This window comes from Staurois parvus, unplaced genomic scaffold, assembly GCF_062004578.1.
Source record: "Staurois parvus isolate SC_StPar_1 unplaced genomic scaffold, SC_StPar_1.0 ptg003683l, whole genome shotgun sequence".
Classification (NCBI taxonomy): Eukaryota; Metazoa; Chordata; class Amphibia; order Anura; family Ranidae; genus Staurois; species Staurois parvus.
The window spans coordinates 52,297-74,599 of record NW_028321479.1 but is presented as its reverse complement, the minus strand read 5'-3'; the positions used below and the strand labels follow the sequence as shown (position 1 = coordinate 74,599).

Genomic DNA, 22,303 nt, shown 5'->3' with positions numbered 1-22,303 from the left:
CGTTTTATGTGGTTTTCAATGGGGCTGCATACTTGCATATAAAAGCAGGAATATAGGCTGGGGTTCTCGCATCTAATTGCAGCCAGGATGCATTCAAAGGTGTGAATGCACCCTAAATCACAAGGCAGAATTAGATATCCCTTGACAGTAATAACAGATATAGATTCCAATGCTACGTAAGCATTTGCCTGAAGTTTGATATTAGGATGCTTTCATACACGAGAACAACTTTCTTTGATCCCTGTATATTTCTTGAAGTCCATCCATTTGCTTTTAAAGATTGCTCAGCCTCGTTAGCATTCAAGCTAGACAAGAAAACAAGGCTTCTGATTATGGAGTTAAGTAGTGATTCTGAATGTTCACAGTTCACTTTGCTAATTTATACATCTTGTTAGAGACTCTGACCCATCACATGGCCTCATTTAATGTTTCATTATCTGCTTTTGTAGCTTGTACACAGAGATCTCAGACAGATTAAACTAAAAAGGGATAAATAATAGAGAAAAAAAAAAAAAAAAAACGAAAGACAATGCACAGTTTATCCCACAATGCAACAAGGATATTTTCAGACCAGTAAGAGGCTTTGGCAACATATTACAAGTTTAATTTTAAGTCACACAGATAAAAATCAAAGCAACTATCAGAGCAGCCAGTACAGCCAACAAAGTGTGTTTAAAGCAGAAATGAAAATGAAATACATGATATGCAACTTTAATTTTGCACTTTTTTAAATTTAATTTACTTTCTATAATTTTAACTGGTGAACCTGCCTGTGAATGCACTTCTTGCTTCAGGGTGCAGGGTCACCTAGTGCTGCGCACATTCCCAAGAGCTACAGGCCAATCGTGCCAACAACACTTTCTGCCTTCACTGAGCAGCAAGAGGCATGATTTACAGCAGCTCTGAGGGCTGTGCAATGGAGGCAATGGTGCACGAATGCAGAAGAAGCTGTGTATACTGTAATATACTAGCAGATAACAGCCTTCTAAATTACCTAGCCCTATAAAAGGATTCTCTGAGACACAGAGCATCTCGGCATCAGTTCTACCTAAACTAAAACAAAATGACCCTTGTGAACACACTTCGTTTCCTTCCTTATTTCCTAAAATATCCACTATTTTCTCCAATATGCATAAAGAATTCACTCACCCGGATGACATCCGTAGTGGGGCAGGATGAGGAGGAATGATCACTCCCCGAACCTCCAGCAGCAGGACGACATGCCTGTGAAGAAAAATTTACTTTCTTTAACCAACAGGCGTTCATGTTATTGGTGGAGCCGCCTTTGCTCGAAGAGTAGGATTACATTTTGTGAAAGCATACCCATACCAGACAACACAAAGTACATACAGAAGTCAGGTCACTGACATTCCTCTTCTGGACTCAAGTGCATCAAAAGAAAGCCATGGCCTTTTTACAGTTTTAGCTATACAATGTCAATGGGATCACAGTTCACATAATCCTACCAAAAAGAGTAAAAGTTGAATACCAGATAAACTACCAAGGAGAGTGAAAGTTGAATATCAGATAAACTGCTAAATACACAGACAATATGCATATGAGAGTCACCTGCCAAAGGATTTGAAATTTACATTAATTTCTGAGATTTGCACAGCCATCCTGTTGTCTGTTGTATTTAAGTAATTCAACTGTCTGGTCCCTCCCCAGCCTGTGATTAGACAGTGAAGGGAACGGCATAAAAAGGAAAACAGAAGTTTCCACAAATGCGGCACATCACACAAAGCCTGACTGTATCTATAGTAAAAGTATACGCAGTCTGGACTCCATTGTCTGAAGGACAAAGCGATCACAGATCGCGCCCGATGCCCACCCCAGAAGGGCGATGTTCTGGGAGTACCATCCATGGACACCCTCCCAGAACTAGCTGACCGCGCTGTAGCCATCTTTTGGCTATAGCATGGTCAGGAACTGGGAAATCTTTATTAAAAATTAGGGATACATCTCCCTAGCTCAGTCAACTCTATTAAGACAGACCTTCAACGCCATATGCTTTCTGCTGCCCCCACCATCATAAGACATTGGCATAAACTGATCCGCCCTCTATGACTGAATTGGGTGTGAGAGATGAATGAGATTAAGGGACCTTGCATACGGGCTCCATAATTTACTGATGTTTACTCAGGAACTTGTGATGCCTTTGTGCAAGGGGCATAAACCGGTGTTCTTCATTGCTAGTAATGTGGCCCCTTGCACATGGGCGACACAAATTCCTGAGTAACCATCAGTAAATTATGGTGCTCATGTGCAAGGGGCTTAAACAAGTAAACACGTGAATAAATTACTGCGCTTACATGAAAAATTTTCTATTTGTTTTATCTATGCCGATGCTGTACATCAAGTTTGTACGGGGCTTTATCTTTATGTTTGTATGTATATAATAAGCAGTTTTCCGCATTGTACTTTCTAACATGTGGTGCAGTACGGTGGTGTGGTTGCTGAGCCATTTATTGGACTGTCTGGCTGAATGTCCTGCGCTCTTCTACTGTTCTTATGGACAGAGTATGTTGATTTATGGGGAATATAATTACCATATTTTTCGCTCCATAAGACGCACTTTTTCCCCCCCAAAAATGGGTGAAAAGGTCTGTGTGTCTTATGGAGCAAAATATAGAGCGACCGACCCGGTATTTCCGCCGCGTTAGAATACCAGGCCGGCCGCTTGGTTCTACTTTGCAGAAGAACCTGTTCCTCGGTCCAGCGGTGTCCTGCTTTCACCAGCCATCTTCTCTCGCCGGCATCTTCAGTGTGGTCACCCGGCTTTGACAGCTTGTGCTGCACTTTTTGAATGGCCACCTGTAGTCTTCTGGGACCTGTCACGTGTCCCACAAGACTACGGGGAGGACAACTCCGCTTAAGTGGGAGTGGGTACCTGTCAAATTTGGGTACCCCCCCCAAAGCTCCGCAGTCTCTGGTCATCTCCTGTACTATGTCTGCAGTCCATTGGTTCAGAATATTTTTCTTGTTTTCCTCCTCTAAAATCTAGGTGCGTCTTATGGAGCGAAAAATACAGTATATCTGTCTCTCCTTCCTTTGTTTGTCAAAAGATATTATGAGCAACAGGGGCTGTTGGCTATGGTTAATATCTAGGAGACTGGACTATTTTAGCCTAGGGACTCCCGAGGTGGTGGACCTGAGGTGGTGGTTGCCTGGCAGTGCTCTGCTCTAAAACCACTGTATGCAATAGATAATACTGTGAAGCCGTGTAGTGAATTTTAGATTGGGCGCACATGCGCTGTACTTCCGCCGTGTCTGACCAGGGCGGAAGTGATGTAGGATTGTGTATGCGCAATCTTGTTTGTGGATGTGGTTCACTTCCACCCCGTGGCTATCAGGGCGAAAAGTGATTAAGGGATCCATGTTGTGTTTCCGGCAGATGACGCCATTTAAGCGCCCCGCCACATGCTGCTCTTGGAAAGCACTGCGGCGGGCAGATTATGATATGGAGTGATCTAGGAGATATGAGACAAACTGGCTGACATGACAGAGGAGATATTGGGGGATTCTTGAGCATGGCTTTTCTTTGTTTGATTACTGGAGCCACCGATTTAGAAGATATCTTGTACGGATATATGTGGTCATTTAAAGGAGACGGTTCATATTACGAAATATTGAGGCTTGGCATTGTACCTTCTATGCACGTTCTCTTGCCTTATTAGCAATATTGGGTGGGTGTTTGGGAAAGGCTTGCCAGATTTATTTGAATACTTTAAGAAACGGATAATTCCATATTGATTTTTATGTATTGTATTTAGATTATATTGTTGAACACATCTATGGCATATATCTGGTATGGACTAATCTACATACGAATATAACTGCTACTTGTCTCCTGAGTGACCTATTGTCGCTTGTGGTTTGGATGTACCATCCCTCTCCTTTATCTTCCACGTCACTGGGATGGTCTCTTTGATCTTTGGTAGAGGATACCATTTGATTTGGGACATTGGGAGGGGCTTTGGCTATGGACGCGCATTCAAGACCACTTTATTGACTTCCTGTGTGGGTGCTGTTGCCCCGCATCACCGTCCATGACGATATGTGAGTTTGCGGAGAACAGTTTTCTTTTTTTTAAAGGATTATGGTGTTTTGTGAAACATATTATACGATTAATGATTTAGATATATATATATATATATATATATATATTTTTTTTTTTTTTTTTTTTCTTAGCAAAGGCATCTGATCTCTTTTCCTCCAATTTTTGGGTTCTGAAGAAGCCAACAAGCGAAAAGTGTCAGCCTTTGGGGGATATCATGCTATAGAAGATTATGCCGTTACTATTTGGGCTGGTTAGCCATGCATTATTTTTTTACAATGTCATTGCAAGATGCATTTCAAATAAATATGTACATTTATAAATACGAGTCTGTCCTATACTGTACCAGTAAAGTCCCATGTTCTTTTTTTCCTTCTTACCCATTTTGTTTTACTGCTCTGTACTCAACACTGTATTACTGACTCAGCTGCGTGCATTGTCCCATAGACAACAATGCATCTCATTTCAGATCAGTAAAAAAACTCAGCATTTTTTACTCCCGTGTGCAACCGGCCTAAATCCATGCAAGAGATGATGCAGAGAGAGGAGGCACAAGTCTGGGCCTTATCCAGTTTTCTGGTTTCAATGGGACTACTTTCTGACCTCTGCAGAATTCTCCCAGTATTTATAATCTCAGAGGTAATACTTAAAGCAGAGTTCCAGCCATTTTTTTGTTTATTAAAAGTCAGCAGCTACAAAAACATCGTTTTTCTTGTCCACGGCGCCGGCATCTCTACTGTGGGCACTAGGCTGTGACAGCTTGCAGCTTCACGAGTCGCGCTACTCTTCCTAATTCGTCTGGCAGACTTCTGGGACCTGTGAAAGTTCCCAGGAGCCTGTGGGAGGAAGGAGGGGGCCGAACTTCCGGCTCACTGCGCCAGAAGTGGGAGTGAGTACCTGTCAAAAACAGGTATCTGCTCCCCCCACCCCCCAAAAGTTGCCAAATATGGCAGTGCAGGGAGGAGGCGGCAAATAAGCGGATCTTCCGCTTTTGAGGGGAACTCCGATTTAAGGGTGGTTCACACATGGAAAACAGAACGAGGACAGCGTTAATGTGCGATTCAGTGCGATGAGATTCAGCCCATTCATTTAAACTGGGCTAAAATTGCAATGAATAGCACCAAATGTGGTGCACCCACTAATTTTAAAAACACTGCAACCAGATCTGGGACAGGCAAATGCAATGTGTTTGCGAGTTGGGGAGTGTTGAAAAAAGTGCACAGCTTACTTACATCCAAACATCATCTCAATGGTGAAGGGAACACCATGGTTTGGGCTTACTTTGCTGCCTCAGAGCCTGGACCAAATTGCCACCAGAGGGGAAATGAATTTCCAAGTTAATCAAAATATCCCAACAAGATGTCAGGGTGGCAGTTCACTAGCTGAAGCTTGGTAGAAGTTGTGTGATGCAGCAGGACAATGACCATAAGTATCAAAGTAAGTCCACCAGAGGCTAGCTTCAGAAAAAGTGTGCCTTTTGGAGTGACCAATCAGACTCCAGAACTCAACTCCGTAGAACTGCTGTGGACTGACCTCAAGAGAGCCATTCTACAAATGTGTCTGAGCGGAAGCAGTTTTGTGAAGAGGAATGGTCCTACTGAACGTTGTGCAGGTTTGATCCAGAGCTACCACAAAACACTTAAGTCATTGCTGCCAAAAGAAAAGGAGCTTCAACCAGCTATTAACGCCAAGGTTCACTTATTTTCTCCTCCCACACTGATGCTGAATGTTTAGTTGGTGTGTTTAATAAAAGACACAAAATTAGAACTGATTGTTATCAGTTTAAGCACATTGTGTTTGTCTGACTTAGATGAGGATCAGATTACAATTTATGGCAATTTACGTCAAAAGCCAAAATTACAAGGGGTTTATATACTTCTTTTGCCACTATATTTAACCATTTCCCATCTACAGGATCATCATATAACATTCTTGGGTTGAAGTTGTTACCACAGGATTAAACTTTTCAGCGGTCAATTCTCTTCAGAGTAGAAGCACTCAAATCACCTCTACAGCAGGAAAAAAGTGGACCCTGGGACTACTCTGGCCGGCAGCATCTAATGCACTGCACAGAGAGAGGAACAGATATTGTTCCTCCCTCTCTGCGAGATCAGAAAATGGAAGCAACAAGGATTTTGTCATTTCCAGTTTGGTTTGAATTAAACAAGCCATTACTGGCTTGTGAAAGCATCTGAACTAATAGACCCCAGATCTCTCCATAAAGAGGATCTGTCACAGCCCATGCTATCACAAGGGATGCTGTTTATCCCTGATAGCAATAAAGTTGATTTAAAAAAACAAAACAAAAAACACAACGTTCATGTTTAAAAAATAAATTTAAATTAAATAAAAAAATGTAATGCCCCCTCTCGAAAGTATGTGTAAACGATGATTGAACCACACGTGAGGTGTTGCCGCAAATGTCAGATCGAAAGCAATAATTCTAGTGCCAAAATTTCTGTGTAAAAGCCTTTGCAGGTTACCAGTCTGGAGTTAAAGTGTCGCCTATGAACAATTTAATGGAACGTAGTTTTCTGCCATTCCACAGGAATGCACAATTTTAAAAAGTGACAGGTCTGGTATTTACTCATCTTTTATATTTTTTAAAAAAAAAATTGGGTACTATATTATGAATGTGTTCACTAAAATTCATTAAAGTGTATTTTTACAAAAAACTATGCAAATACCATGTGACAAAATATTGCAACACCCACCATTTTATTTTTAGGGCCTCAGCTTAAAAATGATTTTACACGTATGGAGGGTTCCAAGTAATTTTCTTCCAGAAAAAAAAAAAATTAAGTTTTTACATACCAGAAAAATGTCAGAATCAGTCTAGTAGGCAAGTGGGAAAAAAAAACAAAACTGAAAAAACACACCTTGCAGAACTTCAATTTACAGGCCAAAATGTGAGCCATTTAACTTTCACTTTGGCTCAAATTTCAGCCAGTCCCTTGGTCTAAACTCGAGGTGCAGGTGGCCTTGTCTGCTGCTGCAGCTCTTGAAACTAAACAACCCGCAGAGCAGATTTTGCCAACCATACTGTCTAGCATGGATGGAGGAATCGATTGATTTTCTCCTGTTTGGCCAACAGCCCAAGACAGAAATCCAGCCATGAGTAGCCAGCTTTGTCTAAGCAGCTTTGGTGGAACTATAGTTGTCAGCTTAACCAAAGCTCCTAGTTTGTATTTTTCTCAAACTTGGAGGACCAGAAAAAGGAAAAAAAAAAAAAAAAACACAAAAACACATTCACTTTTAAAGCCTTGGGAATAGAGGAAAATTCAGCCTAAGGAGAGTTTGACAGTCTCACAGTGTCTGCTGAAGGCATAAAGATTATGGGCCTCTGTCTGTAGAGTGACCTGGAATGCGGACAAGAGCTGGAGGAAATTAAACAATTACCCGAGCCAAACCGCAGAGAGACTAGAACACTAAAAATACAGATGAGTGTTCCACAGAGACCAAACACGATGTCAAAAGGGCTTTTTTGTTTGTTATGGTTACGGGGACACCATGCTTTTAAAAGGCCACAATTGACAAATGTCTGTGGTGTTACCTCACTTCCTGTGCAGGCCCCCCTCCCCCACAGCATAGGAAGCAGATCGCATATAAACAAAACTAAACAGCTGGAAGCCAACCTTGCAGTCAGCTGATTCCAGGATTCTGAAAAGAAAAGAAGAAAAAAAAAAAAAACTGCTGAAAGGCAGACTGAAAAGGTCAAACTACGGGACATTTGCCCATCTCTAAAACATCCATAGGAATGAGCTGCATTACCCCATCTTGCAAGTGTTGGTGATTCATGTCTGTCTGTGGGTGCCCATACATGCAGCTGGCTCACAGGTTACAAAACGGAGCACAGGTATCAACTGTTGTCTTTAGCCAGTCCTCTCCACCCGTCAGTCCTTCATTACAGCTTAACTCCAGGCAGATAAGCATGTATAGGGCTCGACAAATCCCAGGTGCCAGGTCGCCATGGCATCTAGAAATTACATCCTGGCACCTGGGTTCGCAAACGGTCTTCCATTAACTTCAATGCAAAAACACCTCCCATTGACTTCAATGCAAAAAACTCCTGTCAATAGCAATCCTATGAACACTTTTCTCTGCATACCACTCTACTCTTGCAAGTCTGGAACGCACCGCTACAAACTCGCACACTTTTCATAATGGCACTCAAAACACAATGCATGTGGATCACATCTGTGCAAACCACCTCAATAAGAACAGATAATATCTAGCCTGTCATGAGAATCTGAGTTTGAAAACGCATCCAGAGTCGCATGTGTGTGAACCAGGGCGCCTCCATTCACACTTGGGCATTTTGGGGGTCGCAGCAGAACCGCTGTGATCGCAAAACACAGGTTTGGGTGCTGGTATCTAAAACCTGGGGTGGTTTTGCCATGATTGTTGTACAGCAAAAATCGGATCACGTGAAGCTTGTAGCCCAAAAAGTTGCCTTGCCCTGAAAGCTGACAACCCACATTATGCTTAAAAAAAAAAAAAATTGGCTTGTAACTTTTTTTAGCTGGCTCCTAGATTCAAAGCAAACTTGTCAAGCCCTAGACATGTAGATCTGTATTCACTACTATACCATTAAAGTGATGAAAGAAAAAAAAAAAGCAAACAAAAAAACAGTGACTCTGTCCCGCAGACCGCTCCCGTCTTTCATTGACAGAGGAAGCCAATGGCTCGGAGACCAGGAAGTGAGGGGAGAGAAGAGCTGTAAACGGGCACAGTGTTGGATAGAATGAGTGTTCAGGTAAGTAAAAGAGGTATACTGATGCCTAAACATGTCTTACTTTAATGCAAAGAATACATTAAAATGATTCTAAAAAGGTTATAATAATAAAAAGCAAACATGTCATACCTGCTCTGTGCAATGTTTTTGCACAGAGGAGCTCCAGTACTCTTTTTGGTCTCCTGCCAGCAGTCATGGCTCCTCCCCCTGCTGAGTACCCCCAATAGCAAGCGTCTTCCTATGGGGGATCTCAAGTAGTCTAGCTCCCGAGCCGCGCTACTGCGAATGGACATTGTCAATTGACACAGAGCACGGCTTGGCTCTGCTCTCTCCTCTGACTAAGATTGACAGCAGCAGGAGCCAATGGCTTACACTAGCAGAGAATGTCCAGCGATAGCCAAGGCTCCTGTGAATCCTGTGGATTGAGATGGGGCTCAGGTAAGTATAAGAAGGGGGAAGGGGGGCTGCACCCTGGTGGTTTTATTTTTATGCGTAGGAGGCATGAAGGGAAAAACCTTCTGCCTTTAGAACCACTTTAAGGTTAAAAAAAAAAAAAAATAAAAATGTGTGGGCTTTATTACCACTTTGATTGTATTTGTTTTAAATTTGAACAGCGCAAGTACCTATTTAACTTAGCATATGCCTCTTGCAGTCCCTGTACAAAAGGGATCATGGATCACAGGTCAGTGTTGCAGAGCTATTGTGTTCTACTGGCTGGGATGGCTGCCCCCAGGAGAACACAGTGGTTATACCCAAGTTGATCAATGGATCAACTTGGGTACAATCAGCCAGCAAATACATGGATCAAATCTCAGCCAACTCCTTCTGAACCGGCCGAGATTCCAACAATTTATGGTCTGCTTAAGAGAAACAGAGGAACTAAAGCAAACGCTTTTGCAGAAAGCAAATTTTTCCTGAGAAGTTGAAGGATCACCTAAATGTGATTTGGCCATGGAAAAACAAGTGTGCCTTATAGCCAGGAAAATTGCTAAACAACTACTATTGTAGTTAGTTTGATTGCATTAAACAAGTCCCTGAAAAACCAGGGCATAAAAGCAGTATTAGAAAAAAAAAAACACCCCATACGTTACCAACTTAAAAATTGCTATTAAGAAAAGGCACAGAAAATGTATTTTATTTGCAGTGTTTTTCCATAAACTTTTTTTTTTCTTTAAATCAATTGCAGTGTGCCTTATGAACTTGCTAATACATTTGGCTACTTCAGAAGAGTCAGTCAATTACCTAGCACAGCCCCCTTTCTCCTTGCACACAGTCCTCTCATCTTCTGGGACTGTCTTTAATCCACTAAGTGCTGGCCCAGCTACTCTGCCCATTCCCTCACCTAAGGTGTAGCTACTGGGATGTCACTGTGTTAAAGACCATGCCCCAGACACAGCTTTCTATATTTGAATACCTACAGGTTACAGTCTGCTACCCTGCATATTATTGTCAAGCAATGGATTACCTTTGGAATGGAAATAAATATGACAGGTTTTGGATGTCTAATTTACCTAGGAGTGATGTGTTCCGTTAGCTCCCCATCTCATCTAAGATAGGGGTGTTAGGACTTAAAACTTTACTAATTAACTGATAAAGGTGAATACACCATATTGCCAAAAGTATTGGGACGCCTGCCTTTACACGTACATGAACTTTAATGGCATCCCAGTCTTAGTCCGTAGGGTTCAATATTGAGTTGGCCCCGCCCTTTGCAGCTATAACAGCTTCAACTCTTCTGGGAAGGCTGTCCACAAGGTTTAGGAGTGTGTCTATGGGAATGTTTGACCATTCTTCCAGAAATGCATTTGTGAGGAAAAAGCTCAAAAATTGTACACAAGCCAGCAGGTGGATCAATCCTGCCTTTTAGTACACAAAGCCACAGGTTTTCATTATGCACTTTTATGACCTTCTAGCTGCCTGCATCCTAACAACAAATGACATAATCAGTTGAGGAGGACATCGGGTACATGCACATCATCCTTGTTTGGCCCTCTCGGTGGTCACATTAGCAGAGTGAGGGAGAGATAAATGAGAGACACACGAATACTAGTCGGTACCAGTGTGCACAGGTGTATTTGCTTTCAAATCACCTCCAACGTTGGGTGTACTGGATGCGTGTACAATAGGTTTTTAGATTGGTGGGGGCCTGAGAGTGTGCAGAATTTTAAAGGGTGCCTTCAGATTGTGCAGAACTTTAAAAGGGTGCCTTCACTGAAAAAAGGTTGAGAAACATTGCTTTACACCACTGCATCCGACGCTTGGCATTGCATTTGGTGATGTACACACTCTTGTGTTAATCTGAAGACCACATGAAGCCAAACTTCGTGGAAGCCAAACTTGGAGATCTTTAGCTATTGACTCTACAGTCAGTTGGTGACTTCTGCGCACTGTGCGCTTCAGCATGCGCTGACCCCGCTGTCAGTTTACATGGCCTACCAGTTTGTGGCTGAGATGCCATTCCCAGTTGCTTCTACTTTGTTATAATACCACTAACAGTTGATCATGGAATATTTAGTAGCAAGAACATTTCATGGATGGACTTCTTGCACAAGTGGCAACCTATCACAGTACTACGCTTGATTTCACCGAGCTCCTGAAGAGCGACCCATTTTTTTTACAAAATGTTTGCAGAAGCAGTCTGCAAGTCTAGGTGTTTGATTTTATACACCTGTGGCCATGGAGGTGATTGGAACACCTGAATACAATGATTTGGAGGGGTGTTCCAATACATTTGGCAATATAGTGAATGTCCTTATTTTGGGTATACTGCTATTTCTTGTTCTTGAGTTATGAAACATCCTGATACTGCCAAGACAGAAATGTGTATTGGGGGGGGGGGGGGGGGCATGGAGATCTGGTAAGTTTTTCAGATTGCTCAAGCTTGCAAATATGATGGGTTTAGGAGACTGAAGTGTGGATTTGGCTAATAGGCATGTAGGGGGCTGCATCTACCCTCTCAAGGAGCTGATGAAGAAGGTTCTGGCATCGGCTAACCATTTGTTTATTGAATTAACTTGAGAAGAAGGGAGGGGAGAGGGAAGGTCACTGCAGCTAATGTCTCTTATTCTGACAAAATTGCATGGGTGACTTGGGACCTGAATGACACGTCCGCCGCATACAGTTCTTGCACTGTTTTTATTTGACCCAGCTCTGCAAACGTGTCCCAAGATGATGCTGGGAGAGATGGGGGGGTGAACTTACACTCTAATCACCTAGGCAGTTGGTGCAGCATGGGGAGCTGGTACCTGTCAAAAATCAGGTCTCTGATACAGCAATACAAGAAACAGACAGTCCCCTTTTACAAGCAGTCAGTGGAGATGTGTCCTACATTTGTTGCGAGTGGACACATGCACCCTTACATTGGTGGACAGCATAGTGCCCTCTTATATAGGTTGTAAAGAGGGGAAAAAAGCCTTCCAACAAAGGCAGTCATAAAAGAAGTGAACCTTACAATGGATGTCAGTGGAAAATTACTCCTAACATTGGTGATCATTGTAGGTGGTAGATGAATCTGCCAATGCTCAGACAACCCTTAGCAACCTGTGGAGGAGCCTAGGAACTTCATTGAATCCTGGCTGAAAAGGCCTGCATTTAACATTAAATGAAACTTTTGTGTACAGCCTCTTGTTCTACGCTAGCTACCCAACAGCAGGCAACTAAGTGACAGAACGTAGAAATTTCTTTAAAAAAAGGTTGGCAGAACAGAACGTTGGCTAGGTGCTGAAAAATTACTTCAACGTTCATTTTAAACATCTTCTGATCAATTGACACATCTACATACAATATACACATAAACATATTCATGAATGTCTAAACCATTTTTAGAGCCATACTACAATGGAGATATTAAAGTTAAACACTAACCAAAAACACCATCCATTTTAGTTTTGGGAAGGATTAGGAAAAATAAACACTATAATACAATATAAAAACACTTTTGAACCAGTAATATGTTTGCTGACCACACAGGACACAGAAAGAAAAAAGAAAAGAAAAAAAACAAAAACAAAAACAAAAAACACACAAAGGCACAAAACCATCCGTGTGCTCTAGAAAAATTGAGATCTAGCACTTTAGACAACATTGTCTTTAGTGCTGTGGAACAAATAGCTAGAATTAGCAACACACATTTGTACTGACACAATGACTAAGAGTGTTCTAGTCACACAAAGGGTGGGGCACTCATTTAGAGATAAATATGAGGTTAATTGTCATTTCACACCAACATTTTAACAATGTTTTCCCCCACCCTGTCATATGTATTGTCACATTTCTGAAAATTAATCTGATAACAGGTTTTAAATAGGGTTTAATTTTTCATTTAGCATGCAAGAACTAAAATCAGATTAGTAATATCCGTTTACAATAAACCAGCCAAATGCAATCCTTGTTACAAACTACTCTGACCCTTTTTTCTATAAAAGCATGGTAAGTAACAGAACCAGAAACACCACCAAACAAAGAGACAAATGCAATCTAAAAACTGGTAGGAAAAAAAAAAATACACATTCTCTATACCATGAAAAAAAAAAACAAAACACAAATTTATAAAGATACTAAAAAGATAAACAGCCGTGAGCACCACTTGGCTCAGAAAATGCAACCTTATCAAATGTAGTCACTTGTCGGGTATTCAGGCAGCCACAGGTGTTGCTGCTGTCTGGATATGAAAGCAATGTCAACGTTAAGGCATTAGTTTTGTTTTTTTACCACTTACCTGTCGCCATATAGCAGGAGTACTGCTACAGGACACACGCTCGGCGCTTGTCCGGTAAAGCTGACAGGGGAAAGACCTGTATGTAAATAGGTCTCTCTCCTGTCAGCATGGTCATGCAAAACAGACATACAAAACAGCATGTCTCCCTAGTAAAACACAGCACACACCAAAACACACCGCACAGTTAACCCTTTGATCGTCCCAGATGTTAACCCCTTCCTGCCCAATGTCATTCGTAGTGTGTCCGTGCTTTTTATTAGCACCGATTACTGTATTCGTGTCACTGGGGATGTCAGTGGCAGTTAAGTCAGTTCCCACCTAGTGCCAGAATGCCCCCCGCAGTCCCACTGATCGCCGCCATTACTAGTATAAAAATAAATAAAAATTCCAGTATATATACCGCCATTTGTAGACGCTAAAACATTCACTTAAACCAATTCATTTACAAGTATTGGGATTTTGTTTTAGCAAAGACATGTAGCAGAATACATTTTGGCCTAAATTTATCAAGAAATTGTATTTCTTATTGGATAGGTTTTATAGCAAAAAGTCAAAAATATTGTTTTTTTTTCCAATATCGGTCTTTTTTTGTTTATAGTGCAAAAAATTAAAAATCGCAGAGGTGATCAAATACAACCGAAAGAAAGCTCTATTTGTGGGTAAAAAAAAAAAGGGACATAAAATTTCATTTATGTACAGAATTATACGACCACGCAATTGTCAGTTAAAGTAACGCAGCGCTGTATCGCAAAAAATGGCCTGGTCAGTAAGGGGGGTAAATCCTCTGGAGGGCAAGTGGTTAAAGCTTAGTAAAGAGTAGGGAAGGTCCTATTAGGGAGATTTCACTTTCTGCCCCAAAGACAGTGAGAAGTTTGAGGCCATCTCCCCAAAATGAGGGGATATCCTTCAAACTGCTGTGACTAGAACAGATGTCCCCTCAAACCCTGTTTCAGTAAAAACTCATTTTGGATTTCCCATCACTCTCTGCATCAAGGACAATTATCACCAGGACTAATAATGAAGGTGAATCTCCTCCTAAAACCACCTTAAAAGGACAAGTTCACCTTTGGGAACAGGTTACATGTTCCACCTGTTTTTAGGTTACATGTTACCACTTCTGCAGCTCCGGCACGCTCCGCTGCATCTAGCGACAAGTAGCAGGGGAATTTCTCCCCCTCTAGCGGTTAATTTTATTAAAAAAAAAAAAAAGTGGCCATGTGGGGCTCCACCTGCATCATTCATGAGTTCTGTGAGTGGCATGGTGATCAGTGGTGAGCTGTGTCCCTCAGCACCGCAAATCACCGATCAGGGTAAAGAGCCAATGTCCAATCACAGCTGTACACATGTAAACAAATGTCGGGTATCGGCATTTCCTTTCCTCAGCGTTGTCACTATCTGAGGAAAGGAAAGCCGATAACCAGCTTTTCTGTGACAAGGGACATTTAAACTGATAATCAGGGCACTGATCAATGCCCTGATTATCAGTGCTGCCTAATCGAGGAAGGAAAATTACTCATCTGCAAAATGTTATAAATGAAGAAAAAAACAAAACTTTTTTCCATTTTCTAAGTGTTCAGTCTTTTTTCGTTTGTTTAGCAAAAATATAAAACCCAGTGTTGATTAAAATACTCCCAAAAGAAAGCTCTATTGGTCAAAGATAAAAATGTAGGTTCAGTGTTGCATGACCTCACAAATGGCTTGGGCAGGAAGGGGGTGAAAGTGCCCAGTAATTAAGTGGTTAAAGGTTCAATCAGCATGGGGGGGGGAATCATACTAATTACCTTTCAGAAACCCTCACGCTCATCAGCATACTACACACATCCATCAATAGTAGCAAGTGCTGACTAAAGGGCACCTTTAAACCCTGGAAATACACTTTTGGTGATACAAGAGTCTGATGAAAATGAAATATGGAATGTCTATATTCTACCCTACCTCCATCTAGCAACTGGCATTTGCCAAGCTGCCCATCATTCTCATGGGTCCATCTGCCTGTCTAGCAATGAGCTGTAGAAAAGGTTTACAATAAAGGGAACATTGACTATTACAACCAACCTCAAAATAGTTTTACTTTCTAGGTGTAAGAAGTCTTTCTTTGCAAGAAACAGGGTATCTTCATATTAAAAACAGGGATCAAATGCTGCCATCAGGTGATTGGATCCTGGCAAAAAAAGGCAGGAATTCCCCTTCCCAGGCATAGCTGCAGTTTTGTTGCAAGCCATGAAACAAGAAGGGTGGAGTCCGTGTCCTGTGATGTACTCCAAGAAAAGGATTTTACAAGTAAATGAAAAATCCCATTTTCTTTATTGTACATCTCAGGACACAGGGTATTTTCATATCCATTACAATACGGATGTCACAAAGCACTGAGCATTAGGGGAGGGCAACAAGCCAATACACCTCAAATGACCACACCAGAACCTCACACAGTGGCCTGCAGTACCTGTCAACCAAAACTCACATCTGCAGAGGCCCAAACATCCACTTGGTATGAACCGAAGACCAGGTAGCAGCCTTACAAACTTGTGCTACCAAAGCCTGATGCTGAAAAGTTCCAGGAAGTTAACCAGTAGAACTTTGCCCTTCAGATCACAAACTTGGAGAAATGAGCTGACTAACCCAATGAGTGTTTCTAAAAGAGAAACATCAAGGCCAAAAGCTGACGCCTGATTGTACTCTAGGCCAGTCGAAATCAACTCCAGACTGAACAAATGCCAGGATGTGCTTACGAGGATGAAGTCCTTGAACCTCACACCAGGTGAAATAAGTCTTCCAAGCCTGATACATTCTATGAAGTCACCTTCCTAGCCTTCAGAAACACAGGGATAACCAAATCCAATACCCCTGTCTCTCAAGACCCTGGCTTCAACAGCCATGCCATTAAATCCAGCAACTGTAAAAGGATGGAAGAGAAGACTGTCAGGAAGCCAGGTCAATCAGCAGTGTCTACAGCTCAACCCAACAAGATTTTGATGATGGAGTACCACGTTCCCTTGGGCAGGCTGACAAAAATCAAAACCACCGAAATGCCTTCAACCAGAATCCCACAAAGCAGACAAGGTTAAATCCGCAACAAGGGAGACCAAAAATTAGGATGAACCAATCCCATGGCGTCACCAGACCTATCCACCATAAATGCTCAGGAGTTCCTGGTCCTTATTAGGTGAATGTAGCTGTATTAGTGCACTTGCAACAGAAACAACTTTGTATGTTTGTGTTAATAAAGTATCACAGACAGTACTATTTTTCAGGACAAGCTTTCAGAATATGTCCCCTTTTTCATGGTCCAAGCAGTATTAAATACATAAACTTTTAGCAAGCAAAAAAAGAAAAAAAAAGAAAAAAACCCCAACACACACAAATGTACACAGCAATGGTAAAAACTGGGATCGTTGAGATAAGACAGAGCTATAGAAAAGCACAATACAAAAGAATGTGCCCAGTATTAAAACTGCCCAAGCTGCTGTTTTCCACCACCACGTTTTAGCTAACAAAAATGCTTAATTCATAGTTCGGTGATCTGACATAAGCAATCCATCGCTTCTCCCCAATTTGGGAAACTACATGATCGACTGATGGGCATGTATGCTCTGCCTTTTGTTCTTGGCTCTGACCAGCCCAGTGCTATTGATAAATCAGCACAAGGAGACCGGCAGATGCAGAGAACACACAGCAGAAAGGTCCTACAATAGAACTGTACAATTCCAGGTCCGAGTGAAACCCGACGGGAAGATACAGAACTGCACAGTGAGGCAGAGACAAGCTGGAGACTGCTGGGAGTGGGATCCCCTAAGCTTACACATTCTGGTACCAAACTTTATATCCTTGTGGTCATGGTCCCCATCTCTTCATTCAACAGGCCTGAATATTGAGGCTGACACACTCCTACAACCGCAATTGTAAGGCTGCCCCCAGAAGAGCCAAGGAGGCTTCAAATAAGGCCTCCAGATGTTTATCTGAAGCATCCTTAAAGTTAGACTCCAGGAATGAAGCTACTTTGTAAAAAGTGGAGGCTTGTTACGAGTTAAAATGTTACTAAACCCACAACAGTAAAATCAGTCTGTATATGCAGTAAGGCATGCGTGTTATACTCACTGTGGGACCTAAGGGGTGAATCCTCCACATTTTGTAAAAAGGACGTTTGATCCTGTCTTCTCTGATCCTCCCCTTCTTCCACAGTCCCCAATCCATCTGCTGATAGAACAGAGCCTTGGAGGCAAGCTGCACATGCTTAGTTTGGTGTGTGTTGCTAGATTTTTCTTGGGAGAGAGCGCATGTAATCAGCACAGAGCCACCCAGAGGGGTTAAGGGTCCTGCAGCCTCATAGCACAATCCGGGGAGAATGAGAACTCCTCCTCCAATCTGTAACCAGAGCTCTGCTGGACACGGATAGTCACAAGACTACCAAACACTACTTGCCTACCAGCACTTATACCCCCTTCTTTAGCAGGCCAATTTTCAGCTTTCAGCTGTCGCACTTTGATTGACAATTGTGCGGTCATGCAAGATTATACCCATATGAAATTTTTATCATTTTTTTCCCTCACAAATAGAGCTTTTTTTTGGTGGTATTTAATCGCCGCTGGGCACTTTACTTTTTGTGCTATAAACAAAAAGTGTGCAAAAAATTTGAAAGAAAAAAAAAAGTTTTTGTTCCTATTATAAAATTTTTCAAATAGGTAATTTTTATCCTTCACTGATGTGCGTTGAGGCAGCACTGATAGGTGGCACTGACTGATGGCAGCACTGCTGGGCACAGGTGGGTGGCACTGGTGTGCACAGGTGGGCGGCACTGCTGGGTGGCGCTGCTGGGCCCCGATCATCCGGGCACTAATCATCAGTGCAAAGGATCAGTGCCGATCCCCGCTCTGACAACTGCCGGTTCTCGGCAGTACTTTCCTCACGCTCTGGCAGAGTGAGGAAAGTGCAGCCAAGAACCGGCAATTGCATTTCCCAGTGATCAGCGTGTCATTGGGCACGGCTCATCACATGGTAAAAGGCCACTGTGATTGGCCTTTTACCACATCACGTGATCAGCTGTGTCCATAGGAGATCGCTGGGGGCGTGCAGGAGAGCGCGTTCTGGGAGGACGTCATATGACGCCCTCCTCCCAGAACTAGCCAGCCACAGTGTAGCTGTCATTCGGCTATCTGCGGTTGGCAAGTAGTTAAGCAAGGATGTTGAATTCCTGTAGTTCCGGGCGCCGGGCAGGTAGTTTTTTTTTTCTCCATTAGCCCTGCTGCGGGCAAGCAGCGGACTCACCTGTCAGGTGAAGCAATCAGTGCCAGCCTCTCTGCGCCCCCTTCGTGAGGTTTCCTGGGCTCCGCTTGCCCATCTGCAGGCCTGGCTCGCCGTCAGCTAGAGGGGAGGAAGAAGAGCAGACAAGTCCGCTCCCTTCGCCTTGTGTTGACCCGGAAGTGACGTTACGTCACTTGCGGGTCCCCCGATGAGAGAAAATGTTTTGTTTTTATTTTAAAAAATAAAACATTTACACCCAATCACATACCACCCCCCCCCCCCAAAAAAAAAAAAATATTGAGTCCCCCACATATACGCACGTACAAATGTAAAAAGCATACGCTGGGACGCCTAAGCATGAAACAGTTGATTGCGATACTCATGTCAAATATCGCCGCGCACACCAGTATGAGAGCAATAATTTTAGCACCAGACCTCCTCCGCAACACTAAACTAGTGACCTATAAGGAGCTTTGAAAGTGTCGACCTATAGAAAATATGGGGTACTGAAGTTCGTCACCATTTCACGAGCAAACACAAATTTAAGGTTTGAGAAGTTGGATATCTATTTACATGCTGCAACCTCATCTTTTATATTTTACAAAAAAATAGGGAAATTTATTGCTTTTTTTGTGCCCTAAAATTAACTTGCTTGTATTTTTTTTACTAAAATTTTGCGGTAAAATCATGCGGTTTTATGTAATCTTCAGGCCTAAAATGATTTTTTTAAACCTGTGAAAAAACATAAAAATGGCTGGCAGCGAAAACGAAAAACGACTGGCAGTGAAAGGGATAAAGTATAGTATGAGCCGATATCTATATGACTTGCGAGCCAAGTTGTATCCACCTAATAACTACCCCCCAAGACGCCAATATGGACACAGTATGTCTCAAGTATATCTGGATCGCACACACCCAACACACAACTACCACTGTGTACATAAAATTAATTTTCCATATTGTGTTGCGCTCCTATTAATAAATATCTCTTCTGTACCACTTGTCCCTTAATAACACCCAAAATTAATAATGTATGATCAAATAGTCTAATTCACAAAAAATATATATAAAATATATGAAAAAGCACATGTGTATACAATTACTTAAAAAATCTTAATATAATAATCACTTATATGAAAAATAACTAAATGTGAATACTAATACACTCTTCAAAAGTACATGATGTTATAGCATAAACGTGATAACAAATCAATAATACACCATGATTAGTGAAAAAAAGAAAAAATTATAAAAAATATATATGATAAAAAATATATATATATATATATATATATATATATATATATATATATATCAAAAAAATATATATGTGTACTACAAATTAATAAATGTGTGAAAAATATATATAATAATGTCCTTATAATACAGTGACTCTGTGCTTGATTTAATCTTGAATCGGTGACTTTTTGTGAATCCGTGACTGTATATGAATCCGTGACTCTTTGCGAATCCTCTAATTAGTGCAGATGTATGCTCACCTCCTTATCTGCCTGCAATTAGGCTATATGCGCTTGTGGTTCACCTCCTATGGAACCTGCTTAGATGAGATTTCTCCTTTATAGATTATGGATTGTGGACATCCTTTACCATTGATTAACCCTTCCGGGATTAATCACTCCTTACGAAAATTCCAATCCCCTTATGCTCTCCTCTCCATGCGTTTCTCCATATGTGGGGACAAATTACCAAACATAGTGTTTTATCCTTTTTAAAATTTCTGCTTTATTGCTTCCAAATGGTTCACTCACATTTGCTGTTTTCAATATAAGGCAATTTGTATGGAACGAGTCCTCCGCCGACCGTTGAGTCATGCACCCGCCGTCTGTCAAACAATCCGGCTTTCTCCGAGTGACGTTGCAGCCCCACCCCTACGCGTTACGCCACTGGTCACATGGCTTCATCAGGGGGTTGACCAGTGGCGTAACGCGTAGGGGTGGGGCTGCAACGTCACTCGGAGAAAGCCGGATTGTTTGACAGACGGCGGGTGCATGACTCAACGGTCGGCGGAGGACTCGTTCCATACAAATTGCCTTATATTGAAAACAGCAAATGTGAGTGAACCATTTGGAAGCAATAAAGCAGAAATTTTTAAAAAGGATAAAACACTATGTTTGGTAATTTGTCCCCACATATGGAGAAACGCATGGAGAGGAGAGCATAAGGGGATTGGAATTTTCGTAAGGAGTGATTAATCCCGGAAGGGTTAATCAATGGTAAAGGATATCCACATTCCATAATCTATAAAGGAGAAATCTCATCTAAGCAGGTTCCATAGGAGGTGAACCACAAGCGCATATAGCCTAATTGCAGGCAGATAAGGAGGTGCGCATACATCTGCACTAATTAGAGGATTCGCAAAGAGTCACGGATTCATATACAGTCACGGATTCACAAAAAGTCACCGATTCAAGATTAAATCAAGCACAGAGTCACTGTATTATAAGGACATTATTATATATATTTTTCACACATTTATTAATTTGTAGTACACATATATATTTTTTTGATATTATATATATATATTTTTTATCATATATATTTTTTATAATTTTTTCTTCTTTTTTTCACTAATCATGGTGTATTGATTTGTTATCACGTTTATGCTATAACATCATGTACTTTTGAAGAGTGTATTAGTATTCACATTTAGTTATTTTTCATATAAGTGATTATTATATTAAGATTTTTTAAGTAATTGTATACACATGTGCCTTTTCATATTTTTTATATATATTTTTTTGTGAATTAGACTATTTGATCATACATTATTAATTTTGGGTGTTATTAAGGGACAAGTGGTACAGAAGAGATATTTATTAATAGGAGCGCAACACAATATGGAAAAGAAAGATAAAAGTATAGTAGTTTTTTAAAAAATTTCCACACCCCTGCTAAGCCAAACGAGGTGCATGCCTCCTCCTGGATTTATCTCTGAAAGGTTTATGGAGCACCCAGATGACAACTACCAATATAGTTCCAGGAGCTCCAACACAGGACCTTTTGGTCTCAGAAATATACCAGATATAAATAATAGATATAATTCCAGGAGGTGGCATACATCTTGTTGGACTTTACAAAATGCAGGCATACTATGAGTAAAGTACACAGCTCTAAATACTGGGACCTCATCCACTAGGACCAGGAGGGTAATACTGAACAGAACCACCAGATCCACTGCAGGCATAGACAATTTCTTAGTAAACTCATTTTCCATAGGGTATGAGGATGCACAGGGGAGGATTAGATATGCTGCAGATACTATAACCCTAATCCTGTAATCTTTGGTACAAAGGACTCAAGTATCTGTGGGTTTTGTTGTGGAAGTAGTCTGGACCAACTTTAAATCTACAAAGGCCTTTTGGATCCGAGATAAAACTGGACCCTGGGAGTCTTCAATCAAGGAACCTTCCACATCCCCATCCTCCAAAAATAAGTGGTTTCCCCTTCCAATTCTTTTTCAGCTGGTACCTCCATCAATAAAGATGGAGGAAGAGGAAGGGCTAACATTTCCATTTGCAACAAAGGCGGTACAAGC

At 41.5% G+C, this 22,303-nt stretch overlaps 1 protein-coding gene across 1 annotated transcript in view; it reads right to left on the bottom strand.

Moving 5' to 3' along the window:
- Window positions 1-1,095: 1,095 nt before the first annotated feature.
- The window catches only part of LOC149427525 (uncharacterized), a 72,331-nt gene continuing 51,123 nt past the window's right edge, over window positions 1,096-22,303 (bottom strand). Inside the window, exon 4 of the mRNA XM_089667936.1 lies at window positions 1,096-1,224. Within this exon, the coding sequence (XP_089524062.1) occupies window positions 1,096-1,224 (129 nt within the window). The remainder of the gene's footprint in view (window positions 1,225-22,303) is intronic.